The sequence below is a fragment of the Macrobrachium nipponense genome, chromosome 39 (assembly GCF_015104395.2).
Source record: "Macrobrachium nipponense isolate FS-2020 chromosome 39, ASM1510439v2, whole genome shotgun sequence".
Lineage (NCBI taxonomy): Eukaryota > Metazoa > Arthropoda > Malacostraca > Decapoda > Palaemonidae > Macrobrachium > Macrobrachium nipponense.
The window spans coordinates 19033344-19051064 of NC_061099.1; the positions used below are offsets into that span (position 1 = coordinate 19033344).

The following is a 17721-nucleotide window of genomic DNA, read 5'->3' on the forward strand; positions in this document are numbered from 1 at the left end:
AGGACGTGAAGGTGGTCTGGTTGGCCCAGACACCTGCCTTCAGGAACCTGTGCCACGGAGAAGTTCTTACGGAACGCTAAGGAGGGTGCCGATACCTCTGACTTCGTGGGCTCTCCGGTCGGAGCGTACGGATGTCGTCGCTACCATCAGCTTCGTACGCTCTCCTGATCACCTCACGCAGCCAGAAGAAAGCGTTTGTTCTTGGAGACTTCTTTCTTGGTAACCCCAGTGCTAACGAAGAGGCGTCGACACTCAGGCCTGAGATGTCGAGTTCTCTTCAGATAGCGCCGTACGCCCTCACAGACAAAGCAGCATCTCATCCGCATCGTTATACGGTGAAGTCCAGGAGGGAGGGGATCGTGAAAGACTCGAACCTGTCGTCAGGGATCGACGGTGGATTCTGAGTCCTTAGCTACGAAGTTCGGGACGAAACTCGAGCGTCACGATCCCCAGCCTCTGGATGTTTAACATCATAAGAAAGGCCATGTAGTTCCCCACTCTCTTCGCCGATGCCAGGGCCAGCAAGAAGAGGGTCTTGAGAGTCAGATCCCTGTCTGACGACTCTCGGAGTGGCTCGAAGGGTCTTCGAGTCAAACTCCTAAGTACGAGAGTCACATCCCACGCAGGGGGCCTGAGTTTCCCTGGGTGGGCAAGACCTTTCGAAGCTCCTCATTAGCAAGGATATCTCGAACGAATTCGAGATGTCCAGTCCCCTCAGTTTTAGGACGAGAGCCAGGGCGGCTCTATATCCCTTAACTGTGGGTACTGAGAGGAGCTTCTCTCGGCGAATGAAACACGAGGAAATCCGCTACCTGCTGAAGAGTGGCTCTGAGAGGAGACAGACCCTGTCTACGACACCAACCACAGAAGACGGCCCACACTTCCCCTGGTACACAGCTGCAGAGGACTGTCTGACGTGTCCAGCCATCTCTGTTGCTGCGCTACGAGAAAAGCCTCTCGTTCGCAAGAGATGGTGGATAACAGCCAGCCGTGAAGTTGAAGGGACTGGACTGCCTGGTGGTATCGTTCTACGTGTGGCTGGGCTAGAAAGGTTGTGCCAAGTGGGTAGCTCTCTCGGTGCATCCCCGCAAGAAGAGCCACAGGTCCGGATACCAAACGGCTTTGCGGCCGTTTGGGAGCCACCAGGATCCATTCTGAGATTGGGAGTGACCAGCGCTCGACTGATCACTTTCCGAATCAGACAGAAGGAGGAAAGGCGTACGCGAAGAGGTTGTCCCAGGGGTGTTGGAGAGCGTCCTCTGCAGTCTGCCCATTGGGTCCGGCACAGCTGAAAAGAAACCTGAAGTTTTCTGTTGTGCCGGGTGGCGAACAGGTCTACGACCGGTCGTCCCCACAGGTTGAAGAGCCTTTCCGCCACGTCTTGGTGTAGAGACCATTCGGTCCCTATCACCTGATCCCGACGGCTGAGCTTGTCTGCTACTACATTCCTCTGCCTGGAATGTAGCGTGCTGACAGCTCTATCGAGTGAGCCGTGGCCCATCGTGCACCTGCACCGTCAACTGATGGAGCGGAAGAGACACCTAGCCCCCCCCCTGCTTGTTGACATATGCCACTACTGTGGTGTTTGTCGCACATCAACCACCACTGAGTGTCCCACCAAGCGGTCCCTGAAACTCTTGGAGAGCGTTGAACGCCGCCTTGAGTTCCAGGACATTGATGTGAAGGTGCTTCTCGTGATGGTCCCACACACCTGCAGCCAGCAACTCCTCCAGGTGTGCGCCCCATCCCTCGGTCGATGCGTCTGAGAACAGAAGATCTCGGGGGGGGATCTCGGGGGGGGGAGTGCGTATGGGCACTCCTCTTAAGAGGTTCTTGTCGTCGAGCCACCAGGCTAGGTCCTGCCTCACCTTGTCCGTGATAGCCACGGGAAAGTAAGGAGGATCCTTGGCCTGAGACCAACTCTCCCTTAGTCTCCACTGGAGAGACCGCAGGTGAAGACGCCCGTGAGGGACTAACTTCTCGAGTGACGACAGATGGCCTATCACGACTTGCCATTGCTGTGCTGCCTGTTCCTGCCGAGACAGGAAACCGGCCGGCTGCCTCCCTGAATTTGCTGATACGCAAGTCTGCGGGAAAGACTTGCCCTGCTACCGTGTCTATCACATACCCAGGTACTTCATCTTCTGCTTGGGTTCGAGGTCGGACTTCTCGTAGTTTATCACGATCCCCAGATCGCGACAAAACTTGAGGAGCCGATCTCTGTCCTGTAGCAACTGCGAGCGGTAGCTCGCCAGGACTAGCCAATCGTCGAGATACCTCAGAAGACGTATCCCGTTCGAATGGGCCCCCAAGCCGAACACCAGACCTGAACACTCGCGAAACACCTGTGGGGCGGTTGAGAGACCGAAACAAAAGTGCCCTGAATTGGTACACCGTCCCGTCGAAGATTGAAGGCGGAGGTACGTTTCTGGAGGACTGATGGATGGGTATTTGAAATAGCGTCCTTCAGATACACTGAAGCATGAAATCGTTCCCCTGATCGAGTCGAGCACTGAACGTGCCGACTCCATCGTGAACCGCGTCGTGCCGAACGAAGCGGTTCAGGGGAGAGAGGTCTATCACCGACGCCAGCCCCCGATGCCTTCTCCACTAGGAAGAGGACGGCTGTAAAAGCCCCGGTGACTGGTCCTCCACGATTTCTACAGCTCGTTTCGCCAGCATGGTCTTGATCTCCTGTCGAAGAGCGTCCTTTGTTGATCCCTTGCATAGGTCTGTAGATGGACCCGGTTTTGAGATGAGAGGGGGGGCCGAGACTCGAAGGGTAGTAGATATCCCTCCCGAAGGACGCTACTATCCAGTTCTCGGCGCCGTAGCGCTGCCAAGTCGGCCCAACGGCTCGCCAGGCACCCCCCCCACTTCCGGCAGCAGGTGAGGGGGAACGCCGTCCCTAGCGTTTCCCTCCTCGTTTCGACTTCTTTCAGCACCTCCTCGGGGAAAGGAGGGCTGGGAGGAGGGCTGGTTTGCGGCCTCCTCTAGCAGAAGTTGAAACAGCTGGAGTCTTCACACGGGGTTTGGACGGTGCAACCGTCTTCGCCGCCGCCTGGAAGCGCTAGCCAAGCTCTTTGGTTTGGCCGCAGTTCTCGAGGTTGCCCAGAAACCTTCGAGACTGCCTGGTGGACTAAGCGGTCACCTCTCGTCAGTGCGCCGCCGTTCCACGCAGCGTCACCATCTCTCCAGGAAAGAGAGCTGGGGAACTCCTAAGAGGTCCATTTCGTAGCCGAGTGCCGCTTCACGCCCGGACGGCCCCCTTGGTCACTCAGGGTAAGGACTGCGTCCCTACGTCGAAGAAACCAAGTTGGCCCACAGGTTAGCAGTCTGATGGGCGAGGTAAGAGATTGCTCTTCCTCCAGACTGGCACAGTCTCCTGAAAGAAGCGTCGTCTTCGAGGAGCAGAACTCCCCAGAGCCGGCCGCTACTTTGGATATTGTGAGGGACCACAAATCCAACCAGGAAACTGCCTGTAATGCTGCCATAGCGGTAGATTCCAGGGCAAGTGCCTCCTGCTGCGAGAACCATAGGTTCTCCGACAGGAGCTGCTGCAGGGACACACCTGGAGTCAGCCTCGCTAACTCCGGGTAACCTGTTTCGGCAGTATCGGGTCTTCCGATGGCACGTAGAATCGCCTCTGCCGCTGTAGAGGAGAGGAAGCAGCATTAGAGGACCGTCCGGAACGGATTTTAGCGAGTCCTCCCGTCCTGAGACGAGATTCTCCACCTATCCAGGACTGAGTCCCCGCAAGCTCTAATCGTGGCAACCCCATCATCATTTTGGGCTCCCTCTTGGGACCCCAAAATGACTCGAGCCGGGACGTGGGCTCTGCTGGTGGTAGCGGCGATCCTTCCGCGAGGTCATTATGCAGACGCATCAGCTTAATGACTTCCGCGAAGTTCCTCTGTATCTCGGGCGTCACAGCGTCTTGTGGAGTAGGACCGTCCAGTCCCTCCAGCAAGAGCATATCCCTCGATACTCCTCCTTCAGAAGGAGGAACAGCGACAGACCCCTGACGGTCGCCTCCACTACTTGCGTACGGTCTGGTCGGGTCCTAAGACCGTGCCTGAGCCGTACGGCGTCATAGCTGGGTCACGAGCGGCGCACCTCTCGTGATTCGCGTCCACGCTCCTCGGTACCCCGACCTCGCTCCTCCCGGTTATAGCCCGAGGAGGTTGAAGGTACGTGGGAGAGGCAGACCTGACGCTCTCGCTCGCTGGCAGGACCAGCGTGCGTGGAGGGCTGCTGCTGATCGTCAACCCGCGGTGACGGTCGAGCAGTAGGCCATAGCGTCGCCGCTCGCCTGGCGGCGATTGGCTCGGCTGAGAACGTCGAGACCGATCTCTAGCGTCAGGCGAGCTGCCGCTGGTCACCGTCTCCGCCCGGTCCCATCGGGAGCGGCGGACGGGTGACCTGCTAGGCTCCCTTTCGCGTCGAGACCGGCCAGCGTCCTCTCGGCGCGTCAAACCGCTGGTACCAGCCGTGGCTGGTACCGGCGGCCGTGGGGACTCCTTCCTCGCCTCAACCCGTGGCCGGTCAGCGACCGTCACGTCAGCCCGAGCAGCCAGTTGATCGCTGCGAGAGCGTCCACTGGCCTGGCGAGAGTCGTGTGCACGACTCTCGCCAGTCTTCTGCTCCGCGCCGCTGTCTTGACGGCGAGCAAGCTCGGACGTCAAAACTTTGGCTGGACGGTCCTCTTTGGAAGAGCGTCCACTCGGTGCTTCTCGCGAACGAGAAGCGGCCGAGACGGAACCTGGTTTAGCGGCAGAACCGCTAACACCAGGTGAGGACGCACCAGCCGAGGCTGATGCACCTCTGGTCCCCGACGACTTCTTCTTTGCAGAAGAAGCGACGGGCCCCGTTCCCGAAGGAACAGGAGGACCAGCAGAAGAGCTCCCCAGCTCGCCTGAGCGAGCCGGGCCCTTAGAAGATCCCGAAGGAGTCTTCTTAGGGGGGTGGGAGGAGGCAGCCTTCTTTCTTCTTCGGCTGTTTAGCCTAGAAGTCGAAGGGGAAGGAGAGGCAGCAGACGACGAAGAAGACGATGAAGACGACGACGACACTTCCTCTTCTCTTCTTCTTCGCCAGGCTCCGCAGAACAGACGTCAGGTCTTCCATCCAGGAGGGAGCCGGGGCAGTTGCCGAAGCAACAGGGCCCGACTGCACCTGTCCGGAAAGACCTGAGCCTGTGACAGCAACACCAGCAGCAGGAACAACAGGAACAGGTCCGGGAACAGCAGGAACATCTGAAAGGGAAAGTGCAGGCCGATCTGAAAGGGAAAGCGTAGCTGGAACGGCAACAGGTACGGCAGGCACGGCAGGTACCACGGGAGAGCCAGGCGTCCTGTCGACAGTCACCGTCATCCGTGGCACTGGCGGCAGGTCCAGGGGGGTACTCTTGGGGCAGCGGAAGTCCGGGGTCGGCAAAGGAAAAAATCCAGGTGGTGGTGGCACCGTCCTCTTTGGCACGGCAGCAATGGGTTTTTGTACAGCCACCGTGGGTGTCACCGACATTATATGGGGCGTATATACCAGATGTGGTGGCATCTCATACGCTGGTGTCGTTATTGAGGTAGTGGTTGTGGTCACCGCACCATGAGTGACCACCGCCGACCCCGCCAACCGCTGAAGCAACCCCTGGATGCTGGGCACTCCCTGCAGTCCCAGCGACTCCCACACCTGTCCCAAGTCGTCCTTCGCTGATGGCACACCTGCGGAAGCAACAGTCGGGTTAATTGGAGGGGCTCCCTCGCACCTGGGGGGCGACACACCCCCCCCAGAGCGGACGGAAGACCCCGAATACAGCTGTACGTCCGGGTAGCGGGCGCCCTCCTCCACACTCGACGGATCGAGAGAGGAAAAGGACTCCGCTACCCCCCCGCAGGGGAAGGCGCGAAACGTGGGGGGCTGGCCGAGGCAGGAAAGAGGACGAAGTGTCCGTCACCAAAGGAGTCACTGGACTTTCCGATGACTTCTTGGCCGGCCTAAGTCTCTTCCCTGCCCTCGTACAGCACCCCACTGCGACCTCGGACCAATTCATACAAGTTACACAAGGTTCGTTGCGGGAGCACTCTCGCCCCCGGCAACGAGTACATTAAACCTCGTGTGGGGGTCCACATCAACGAATGACCTGAAACCTCCACATCTAGCCCCTCCAGCCCGGGACACACTCTAACGGGCGACTGGAGGGCGTGGAAGATATTCCCATTTCTTCCAATTCACTCATTGCAAGACAAATTGAATTGTGAAAAAGTACTTACAATCACTCCTGATTTATACAGAAAGAGAAACAAATACTCAAACTCAAAGCAAACGGAACAAAGCGGGCAGAGCGATGGCGAACACGTCCTTCCACACGGCCGAAAGCAAAAGTGGTTTGTTTACCTCCCAGTTCGCGCGGCGCGCGACGATCGGACAAGCAGTTAACTACCGTTCTCCCCTTGTTCGAAGCTTACGACCGTTCCAGCTGCCGCTAGCTACTTCCTATTGTTAAAGGACCGAGGGTTTGTATTACGTATCGGAACAAATTACAGATATTTCTAAAGTAGATACAATCAAATGTTTCTAACGTTTTCGTACATCTGGCTGCCGAAAACCATAGAGGAACGAATACGGAAAAGTGCATAGAGGAACGACTAACGGATTACTGAATTATATAAATTTTTTTTTTTTGCTTTTTTGTTTTTGCTAGCACTTTTCATTGATTTCAGTCTTTATTAGTATTTTGAATTTCTTTAATAATCGTATGCCAGAAATAAATGTAACCTTTAATGTTTGCAGCTTTAATGTTTGCATGCTAAGAATGGCAAAATCATCGTTGCACATTAGTGGAGGCTTCACACATACGCTGTTCCATTATTATAAACTGTTTCCAATGAATTCTAGTTGTCATATTAATGCAATAATGATAAAATTGCTTTAATATTTATGTATATATACTTCCAATACATAGCCTAATTTCACCAATTTCAACGTTTTGTTTATAGTCTTATACCCAGTTTGGAGGGTCAACACATACCGAATGGCAACAGAGAGAGAGAGAGAGAGAGAGAGAGAGAGAGAGAGAGAGAGAGAGAGAGAGAGAGAGAGAGAGAGAAAGGAAGGCGAAGGAACGAAGGAAACAAAGGGGTGGCGTTGGAGGGGGGGGGGGGGGGGGGGAGGGGGGGGGGGGGGGGTAGGTGGAGCTTTATAAGCGTGTTCCTATCCATTTCTGCATAATGGAGTTTTTGTCTCTTGGTACAAGGACAAGTGTCATTATTCTTTACGATTAGTGATTCACGATACCCTTATAAATTACGGCACTGGGTGTAAGCACTATAGCAAAATCTCGCTGATACGAGTGTTCGTTACAGAAATAGGTATGACCCAAAAACGTGCTTGCCACTGTCTCTTGAAAACCCATAGTAGGTATGCTGCTTAGTTGTCAATCAAGTATTTTTTACAAGCTAGCTATTGAATAATTTGTATTTTTCTCAGTCAAAAACATATGCCACTCAATGCTAACTTTCCTCTTTAACGACTTTCTGGTCATTGCAAATTCGGTCCCATAATTTCTTATGGTGCGAAAACAGACAGAGGCCCAGGAGGGACCGAAAACGATTGCATCACACTACGGCGGTAATCCAGCAGTAAAACATCTTCATATATCCAAAAAGTAAATAATAAAAGATATATATGCGCATTACGATTATAACAATTACATGAATAGCTGATAACAATCTGCATGAATAACTGGTAAACTGTTCTGCAAGACAGTTGAGTATAGCAATTATTTTTACAATAGGTACGAAAGTCAAGATGTCGTGACGTCATAATACAAACTTAAAAGAACGTTCTAATTCAGAAAAATAATTACTTAAATTTGAGTCAGAGTCGAGTTACTTTTTCAATAACGAATATTTTCAAATTAAATCATAAATATGTAAAATATGACAATTTGTCTAAAATTGCATTTTTCCATAACTATACAAACCTGAGGTCCTTTTACAATAGGAAGATACTAGCGGCAGCTGGATAGGAATCGTAGCTTTCGAACAAAATGGGGTTCGGTAGTTAACTGCTTGTCCGACAGGCGCAGCTGGCGCGCGACTGGGAGGTAAACAAATCACTTTTGCTTTGGCCCAAGCAAAAAAACTGCAGAGTGAGGGGTGGCATGAGGTGGGGCTATGTGTAAAAGGACCTCAGGTTTGTATAGTTAGGAAAAATGCAATTTTGGACAAATTGTCATTTGTTCCGACACGGCATACAAACCTTCGGTCCTTTACAATAGGAAGACTCACTTCTTGGTGGGTGGAATCTGAGTCTTTTGTGAACAGACTGGTGTTCGCCTACCTTGGAAGCTTCCCTGGTCTTGTTTAAGAGCGAGGGAGGGATCCAAGCCTCTGTCCGATTGATCGGGGTGTGCACCGCAGGATCAATGGTCAGACCTCTGGACCGAGTACTAAGAGAGGGGCATGCGCATCTCTTAGTACCAGCAATGCAAGAACTTGTTCCTGTACAGGAGCAAATATAAAGTCATGGGTTTGACTCTTGTAGGCATCCACTTCCCCCCCTTGCAGAAGGAAGTGGTGGATATTCTGCTCCTATCCTAGTGAAAGGGATAGGATGGGCTCTGTCATATAGCTCACCTGCACTCGTCCTTCATCCAGCGTAGTGACGACCATGGCCCTCTGCCCACAGGTAGAGGGGAAGGAAAAGATGGGAAGAGAGAGCCAGTCACTCACTCACTCACAACATCCATCCACACAGTCACACCAGGACTCGATGCTGTTCAGCCTGCGAGGGTCTGGGTTAGCTACACAACTTGTTGAGCAGCCACCACGGGTCCCAAGGAAAAGGTATCCAAGGACCTGTGGGCAATATCCCGAAGTAGAAGGACGTAAAGGTCGTCTGGTTAGACCAGACCCTGCCTTCAGGACCTGCGCACGGAGAAGTTCTTGCGAAACGCCAACGAGGGGCCAATCTTCTGACTTCGTGAGCTCTCGGACGGGACGTACGATGTCGTCACTACCATCAGCTCATACGCCCTCCTGATGACCTCACGCAGCCAGAATGAAAGAGTGTTCTTGGATACTTCTTTCTTGGTGACCCCGGTGCTAACGAAGAGGCGTCGACACTCAGGCCTGAGGTGACGAGTTCTCTTCAGATAGCGCCGTAGCGCCCTCACAGGACAAAGCAGCATCTCATCCGCATCATTATCGGTGAAGTCCAATAGGGAGGGAATCGTGAATGACTCGAACCTGTCATCAGGGACTGACGGTTTCTGAGTCTTCGCAACGAAGTTCGGGACGAAATCGAGCGTCACGGATCCCCATCCCCTGGAGTGTCGTACATCATAGGAAAGACCATGAAGTTCCCCTACTCTCTTCGCCGATGCCAGGGCCAGCAAGAAGAGGGTCTTGAGGGTCAGATCCCTGTCTGATGACTCTCGGAGTGGCTCGAACGGTGTTCGAGTCAGACTCCTAAGGACGAGAGTCACGTCCCACGCAGGGGGCCTGAGTTCCCTGGGTGGGCAAGACCTCTCGAAGCTCCTCATCAGCAAGGAGATCTCGAACGAGTTCGAGATGTCCAACCCCCTCAGTTTCAGGACGAGCGCCAAGGCGGCTCTGTATCCTTTCACTGTGGGGACTGATAGGAGCTTCTCTCGGCGAAGAAAAACGAGGAAATCCGCTACCTGCTGAAGAGTGGCTCTGAGAGGAGATAGACCCCGTCTACGACACCAACCACAGAAGACGGCCCACTTCCCCTGGTACACAGCTGCAGAGGACTGACGGACGTTTTCCAGCCATCTCTGTTGCTGCGCTACGAGAAAAGCCTCTCGTTCGCAAGAGATGGTGGATAACAGCCAAGCAGTGAAGACGTAGGGACTGGACTGCTCGGTGGTACCGCTCGACTGTGGCTGGGCGAGAAGGTTGTGCCAAGGGGGAATCTCTCTCGGGTTCTCCTGCGAGAAGAGCCAGCAGGTCCGGATACCAAATGGGCCTGTGGCCATTTGGGAGCCACCCAGGATCATCCTGAGATTCGGGGTGACCAGCGCTCGACTGATCACCGTTGCGAATCAGCTGAACGGGGGAAAGGCATAGACGAAGAGGTTGTCCCACGGGGTGTTGAAGAGCGTCCTCTGCAGCTGCCCATGGGTCCGGCACGGCCGAGAAGAACACCTGGAGCTTCCTGTTGTGCCGGGTGGCGAACAGATCCACGACTGGTCGCACAGGTCGAAGAGCCTTTCCGCCACGTTCCTGGTGTAGAGACCATTCGGTCACCTATCACCTGATCCCGACGGCTGAGCGTGTCTGCTACTACATTCCTCTTCCCTGGAATGTAGCGTGCCGACAGCTCTATTGAGTGTGCCTGAGCCCACTCGTGCACCTGCCGTGTCAACTGGTACAACGGGAGAGACACTAGGCCCCCTGTTTGTTGACGTAAGCCACCACCGTGGTGTTGTGCGCACATCAACACCACTGAGTGTGCCCATCAAGCGGTCCTGAAACTCTTGGAGAGCGAGGAAGGAACGCTGCCTTGCGTTCCAGTACATTGATGTGAAGGTGGGCTTGTCGTTCTCGTCCCACACTCCTGAAGTCAGCAAACTCCTCCAGGTGTGCGCCCCATCCTCGGTCGATGCGTCTGAGAACAGCTGCATGTCCGGGGGGGGAGTGCGCAGAGGCACTCCTCTTAAGAGGTTAACCTGTCGTCGAGACCACCAGGCTAGGTCCTGCCTCACCTCCTGTGTCAGTGACACTGGAAAGCTTGGGGGATCCGTCGCCTGTGACCAACTCTCCTTTAGTCTCCATTGAAGAGACCGCAGGTGAAGACGCCCGTGAGGGACTAACTTTCTCGTAGTGACGACAGGTGTCCGATCACGACTTGCCATCGCTGAGCTACCTGTTCCTGCCGAGACAGGAACTGGTTGGCTGCCTCTCTGAATCTGCTGATCCGCGAGTCCGCGGGGAAGACTCGCCCTGCTACCGTGTCGATCAGCATACCCAGGTACTTCATCCTCTGCTTGGGCTCGAGATCGGACTTCTCGAAGTTCACAACGATCCCCAGATCGCGACAGAACTCGAGCAGCCGATCCCTGTCCTGTAGCAACTGCGAGCGGGAGCTCGCCAGGACTAACCAATCGTCGAGATACCTCATCAGACGTATCCCGTGCGAATGGGCCCAAGCAGACACCAGAGTGAACACTCGCAGTGGGAACACCATTGTGGGGCGGTTGAGAAGAGACCGAAGCACAGTGCCCTGAACTGGTACAACCGTCCCGTCGAGGATGAAGCGGAGGTACTTTCTGGAGGACTGATGAAATGGGTATTTGGAAATACGCATCCTTCAAGTCCACTGAAAGCATGAAAGAAACGTTCCTCCCTGATGGAGTTCGAGCACTGCGCGTGCCGTCTCCATCGTGAACCGGGTCTGGCGAACAAACCGGTTCAGGGGAGAGAGATCTATCACCGGGCGCCAGCCTCCCGTAGAACCCTTTTTTTTTTTTTTTTTTTTTTTTTTTCTTTTCCAACCAGGAAGAGTCGACTGTAAAAGCCCGGTGACTGATCCGTGACGATCTCTACAGCTCTCTTGCTCAGCATGGTCTTGATCTCCTGTCTGAGTTGCTACGTCCTTCGGTGACCCGGGGACGTACGGATGCTGTTGGACCGGGTTGGAGGTGGGAGGGTGGCCGAGATTCGAAGGGTAATAGATATCCCTCCCGAAGGACATCTACAATCCAGGTCTCGGCGCCGTAGCGCTGCCAAGTTGCCCAATGGCTGGCCAGGCACCCCCCACTTCCGGCAGCAGGTGAGGGGGAAACGCCGTCCCTAGCGTTTCCCCCCTTTCTTCGACTTCTTCCCAGAGCCTCCAACGGGATGAGGAGGGCTGGGAGGAGGGCTGGTTACGGCCCCCCTTGCCAGAAGTTGAAGAAGACAGAGTCATTCCTCGGGGCTTCGACGCAGCAACCGTCTTAGCAGCCGAGGAAGCGCTAGCCGAGCTCTTAGACTTGGCCGCAGTCCGAGGCTGCCCAGAAGCCTTCGAGACTGCCTGGTGAACCAGACGGTCACTGTCTTCAGTGCGCCGTCTGTCCACCGCAGCGTCCACCATCTCTCCTGGAAGAGAGACGTGGAACTCCGTAGAGGTCCGTTTCGAAGCCCCAACGCCGCCTCACAACGCCCGGCCGCCCTGGAACCCCGAGTAAGGACAGCGTCCCTTCGTCGGAGAACCAGGTTGGCCCACAGGTTCACCGTCTGGTGGGCAAGGAAGGAGATGGCTCTTCCCCCAGACTGGCCAAAGTCTCCTGAAGGCCGAGTCCTCTTCGGAGACTTCCCGCCGTAGTTTGACTGCGCCCTTAGATACTGTGAGGGACCACAGATCTAGCCAGGAGACGGCCTGGAAAGCTGCCATGGCGGTAGATTCCAGGCCGAGTGCCTCTTGCTGCGAGAACCACAGGTTCTCGGACAGGAGCTGTTGCAGAGGACACACCCGGAGTCAGCCTAGCTAACTCCGGGTTCACCTGTTTGGGCGGCATCGGGTCTTCAGATGGCAACGTAAAACCGCCGCTGTCGTAGCAGAGGATGGTGGAAGCAGCTTGCTCGACCTGCCAGACTTGACGCGAACCGTCTTGTCCGGAGACAAGCGATTCAACCTGGTCCAGCACTGAGTCCGCAAGCTCGGAACGCGGCAAACCCACCGTCGGTCTGGGTTCCCTCTTCGGGCCCCAGAACGACTCGAGCCGGGGACGTGGGCTCGGATGGTGGGAGCGGCGATCCTTCCCCGAGGTCGTTGTGCTGACGAATCAGCGCAATAACCTCGGCAAAGTTCTGGATCTCGGGTGTGATAGCATCCGTGGAGTCGGACCGTCCAGTCCCTCGAACAGGAGTACCTCCCGAGACCCTCCTCCCTCAAGGAGAGGAGCAGCGACAGCCCCCTCTGGGTCTCCTCCAACCACCTGTGCGTACGACCTGGCTGGTCCGAGAACCGAGCTGGTACGTACGACGACGTGGCGGGATCCTGAGGGGCGCACCCCTCACGTCACTCCTCAATACCTCGCCCCTCCCCGGTGTAACCCGAGGAGGTTGAAGGTATGGGAGAGGCAGACCTGACGCTCTCTCCTCGCTCACTGGCAGACCCAGCGGGCTTGGGGGAGGACTGCAAGGCGATCGCCAACCCGCGGTGGCGATCGAGCTGCCAGACCTAGTCGAGCCGTCTCGCTGTGGAGAACGGCTGGACCGAGAACAGCGGCCCCGGTCTCGTGTGTCAGAGGAGCTGGTGCTGGTCGCCGTACCCGATCGCTCTCTGTGAGAGCGACGGTCAGGCGACCGGCGAGCTCCACTGTCACGGTGAGACCGGTGCATATCCTCACGGTGCGTCAGTTCGCTGGTACCAGCCGTGGCTGGTGCCGCCGCGAACGGGGGGACCTCTTCCCAGCCTCAAGCACCCGTGGCCCCCCTCCAACAAGGTCGTGGTACCGTCACGTCTCCGCCCCCACGGGTAGCCAGCCGCTCGCCGTGAGAGCGAGAGCTGGTCTGGTGAGAGTCGCGTGAGCGGCTGACCAGTCTTCCGCTCCGTGCCGTGAACCTGAGCTGAGCGGACTCAGAGGTCTGGTTCCTGGCTGCACGGTCGCTGGAGGCGACCGTACACTCGGTACCTCTCGCGAACGAGCGGACCGAGACGGATCCTGCTGCCGTGGCCGAACCACTAACAGCAGGTGAGGAAGTGCCGGTGTTAGCCGGCACCCCTCTGGCCCCCGTAGTCTTCTTCCTTGCGGGAGAAGAGACGGGTCCTGCTCCCGAAGGAGCAGGGCGACCAGCGGAAGAACCCCCCGTCTCACCAGAGCAGACGGCGGGCCCTTAGAAGCTCCCGAAGGAGACTTCTTAGGGGGGGGGGAGGCGAACCTTCTTCTTATTAGGCGGGGGAGCCTTAGAAGAAGAAGGGGAAGAGGCGGCAGACGCACGACGAACGACGAAGAAGACGATGAAGACGACGACGACAAACCTTCCTCCTCTTCTTCTTCTTCTTCGTCAACCTCCTCAGGACCGACGTCAGATCTGTCATCCAGGACGGAGCCGGGGCTGCTGTTGCCGAAGCAACAGGGCCCGGACGTACCTGTCCGAACAGACCAGCATCGGGAGCAGCGGCGCCAGGAACAGGGACAACATCAGCAGGTGCGAGCATCACAGGAACGGCAGTCGAGACGGCAGGAGCAGGAACAGGAACAGCAGCGGTGGTCACGGCAGGTACGGCAGGCTGTGTGGACGGTACAGATGGTCTAACCAGCGGCCACAGACATCATCGGCAAACCGGTGGGAGTCCAGGGGCGAGCTCTTCGGGCACATGAAGTCCGGTCGTGGCAACACGGCAAAACCCAGGTGGCGGCATCACACTCCCCCGAGTTACGGCGACTGGCCCTGCACCGATGTTGTGGGTGTCACAGAGACCGCGTGCTGGGTGTACACCAGGTGAGGTGGAGGTGACGCGTAGCCAGGTGTTGTCAGGGTCGTGGTGGTGGTTGTGACCGTAGCGTGCGTCACCGCCACGGAGCCAGCGAGATGATAGAGCAGCCCCTGGACACTCGGCACGCCCTGCAGTCCCAACGACGCCCACACCTGTCCGAGGTCATCCTTCACGGCAACCGCACCTGAGGAGGCAAAAGTCGGGTGATTAGGAGGATCCTCTACCCGCTCGCGCGAAGACGAGCGGATAGAGGACCCAGAGTACAACTCTACGTCGGGGTATCTAGCGCCCTCCTCCACACTCGACACATCGGGAGAGGAGAAGGACCTAGACACCGCCCCGAAGGGGAAGGCGCGAGGACGTGGAAGTTGAGCGGGCGGCGAGGAAAGAAGACGAAGTGTCCGTCACCAAAGGAGTCGCGGGAGAGCTTTCCGACGACTCCTTTGCAGGCCTTCGCTTCTTCCTGCCCTCATACAATGTCCACTGCGCCTCCGACCAGTTCATACAAACATCACAGGGCTCGGCCCGGGTGCATTCGCGCCCCGGCACCGAGCACACAAAACATGAGGGTCTATCTCGGGGAAAGATCTGAATTTCCCACATTTGCGCCCTTCGGTACCCGGGCAAAGTCTCCTTGGGGTAGCGAGGCGCGGAGATTCCATCATTAATGAATTCAGCGTAATTAATATGAAAAGAGAGAATACTGTACTTACAATCTTTCATACACAATTACAAACAAACAAGAAAGCAAAACGGACGAGCAGCGGGCAGAGAGCGAACACACACGTCCATCCACTGTGAGGCCGAAAGCAAAAGTGATTTGTTTACCTCCCAGTCGCGCGCGCGCGCCTGTCGGACAAGCAGTTAACTACCGAACCCCTTGTTCGAAAGCTTACGACCTATCCAGCTGCCGCTAGTATCTTCCTATTGTAAAAGGACCGAAGGTTTGTATGCCGTGTCGGAACAAATTGATGTTTTACTACTTATTTAAAAATTAGCTAAGAGCACGCTTCTCGTCATCTTCTACCAAAACAGCTGTTTACTCCTGGCTTGTTTGTTGGTGAGAAATAGTTTTTCGATTGTTGTGATGAAAGTGCTCCAGCGTCTGTGGGCACAAGTGGTGTGCGGATTTATCACAGGAAATGGTAAGTTTATTGACACAAGCTACTCCGTAAACATCGAGATGGCGTCAATCTTCTAAATACCTCGAGTTGTAAGTAAAAATGTTGAACGCGTTTTGGTGAGATTTGCACTACGTTTGAGACAGTTTTCAGTACCCTCTGTTTAAATCTTAAAATTTGGCCTTAATTTCTAACTTTGGAGAAAATACTTACTTCGAAAGGAGAGTAGAGGTCTTTAGCTCTGTTTCTCACCAACAACAAGTCGCGACTGATGCCCATCTCGCGTGTCAGGACGCGTTATAATGTACTTTTTCGGAGGGTGGCAAGCGTTGAATGTAGGTGGCCTGGTTGGCCTGCCGTGGTGATCTACCCTAGGTACGAAAGTCAAGATGTCGCGACGTCATAATACAGGACTTACTTACATCGAGATGGCGTCAATCTTCTAAAAAAATGAAGCGTAAGTAAAAATTTTGAAAGCGTTTTGATGAGATTTGCACTGCCGTGGACACCGTTTTCACTACCCTCTGTTTAATGCTTTAAATTTGGCCTTAATTTCTAACATTGGAGAAAATACTTACTTCGAAAGGAGAGTAGAGGTCTTTGGCTGCGTCTCTCACCAACAACAAGTCGCGACTGATGACCATCTCCGGTGTCAGGACGCGTTATAAGTACTTTTTCAGAGGGTGGCATGCTATGATTGTCGTTGAGTTGATCCAGGCCATACAATGTTTTACCCTACGCTAACATTGTTCAAATGAGTGCTGGGAAAGATGGTGGATTGTCTGTGGTTGTGAACGGCAAGTCACGCGGTTGCCGCCATATTAATTTCAAAAATGCCTTTAAAACATATTTTACGAAGAGCTCACATGCTCATTTTAGTTCATATGGTGCTTTCATACATTACATTATGTTGACGAAATTTCAATCATTTGAATGGTAAGCTTAAAGATGTAATTGTATTCTTGTTTCACCAATTAAATATAGTGAATAAGGCCGAGCCATGCGGTGATGATGGATCGACTACGGTCGTTTAACCTATTTATTTAACTTATTATCTAGCGCACTCTTCTTCCTCCTCCTCCCAAAAAATCGTGAGTTTCCTTGGACTCATGTGAACGTCATCATTTACGATTGTTGTGAAGAAAGTGTATCAGTGTCTATGGGTACAAGTGGTGTGCGGATTTAGCACAGGATATGGGAAGTTTGTTTACACAAGTTGACTTGGCAAACATCAAGATGGCGCAATCTTCGATTACATGGAAGGTGTTTCAAGTAAAAATTTCGAAAGCGTCATGGAGGTAAGTTGCGACTTAAACTAACCTCTGTAAATTATGGCATTATTTTGTAATTTGGGAGAAAACAATTACTTCCAGGGGAAAATACAAGTCTCGAGGTGTTGCTCCTACGGACGATCTCCAGTGTCAGGACGTGTTTAAGTACTTTTTCTGGAAGGTGGGTCAATGAGCGGGTAAGATGGCCGCAGGTAATCCATTCGACTGTTTACCCTAGGGTCCCACAAATAGGCCTAACAGGAGACGTTACTTAGGCCTACGCCCAGTCTACTACATCGAAATAAAAGAACAAAAGCGAATATAATTAAGAAACCACTCACATACTACCAATTTCTATACCCAGGCGTTTGAATCTGGCCTAGGGTACAGGTATACAATCAATCAGAGGAGAGGTAAGAACGGTACAAATTAGTGCCATTTAAATCTGAAAAACATCATGGCCACCAAACATAAACAAATCATTTAAAGTCAATTTACACGTAACTGCTATTAATAATATAACATTAACTTACGCCTGATTGAAGATTAGATATCCGAGTTGCCATCTTTGCCTAGTAACACAAAATTCCTCGTCCTCTTTTAGTGTAATGAGCTGAAAACTACACGTTCTCGTACACTAGACTTTACCGGGTGTCTTCAAACCTGTCACGTGACCAACCGTTAAATGTCCACGCTCGTTTCTGATTGGCCAGGAAGTTATTTAAACTCTGACGTCACTGCAAGGTTATCCTTTTCTCGTGAAGCTAAAGAACCGCTTTCTCCGTAGACACGAGGGCGTTCATATTTAATCAAGGCTGCAACCGTCGATTGCAAAGTGCTCAAATTACATTTTGCGTAAATTACGAAAGAAATAACATAATGATAGA

The 17721-nt window shown here is 54.0% G+C and overlaps 1 protein-coding gene across 1 annotated transcript in view; it reads right to left on the reverse strand.

Annotated features, from left to right (window-relative positions):
- Positions 1–17572, reverse strand: part of LOC135210174 (G2/mitotic-specific cyclin-B-like) — an 88210-nt gene extending 70638 nt beyond the window's left edge. The window contains exon 1 of the mRNA XM_064243004.1: positions 17368–17572. Coding sequence (XP_064099074.1) covers positions 17368–17400 — 33 coding nt within the window. The 5' untranslated portion in view covers positions 17401–17572. The remainder of the gene's footprint in view (positions 1–17367) is intronic.
- Positions 17573–17721: the final 149 nt, after the last annotated feature.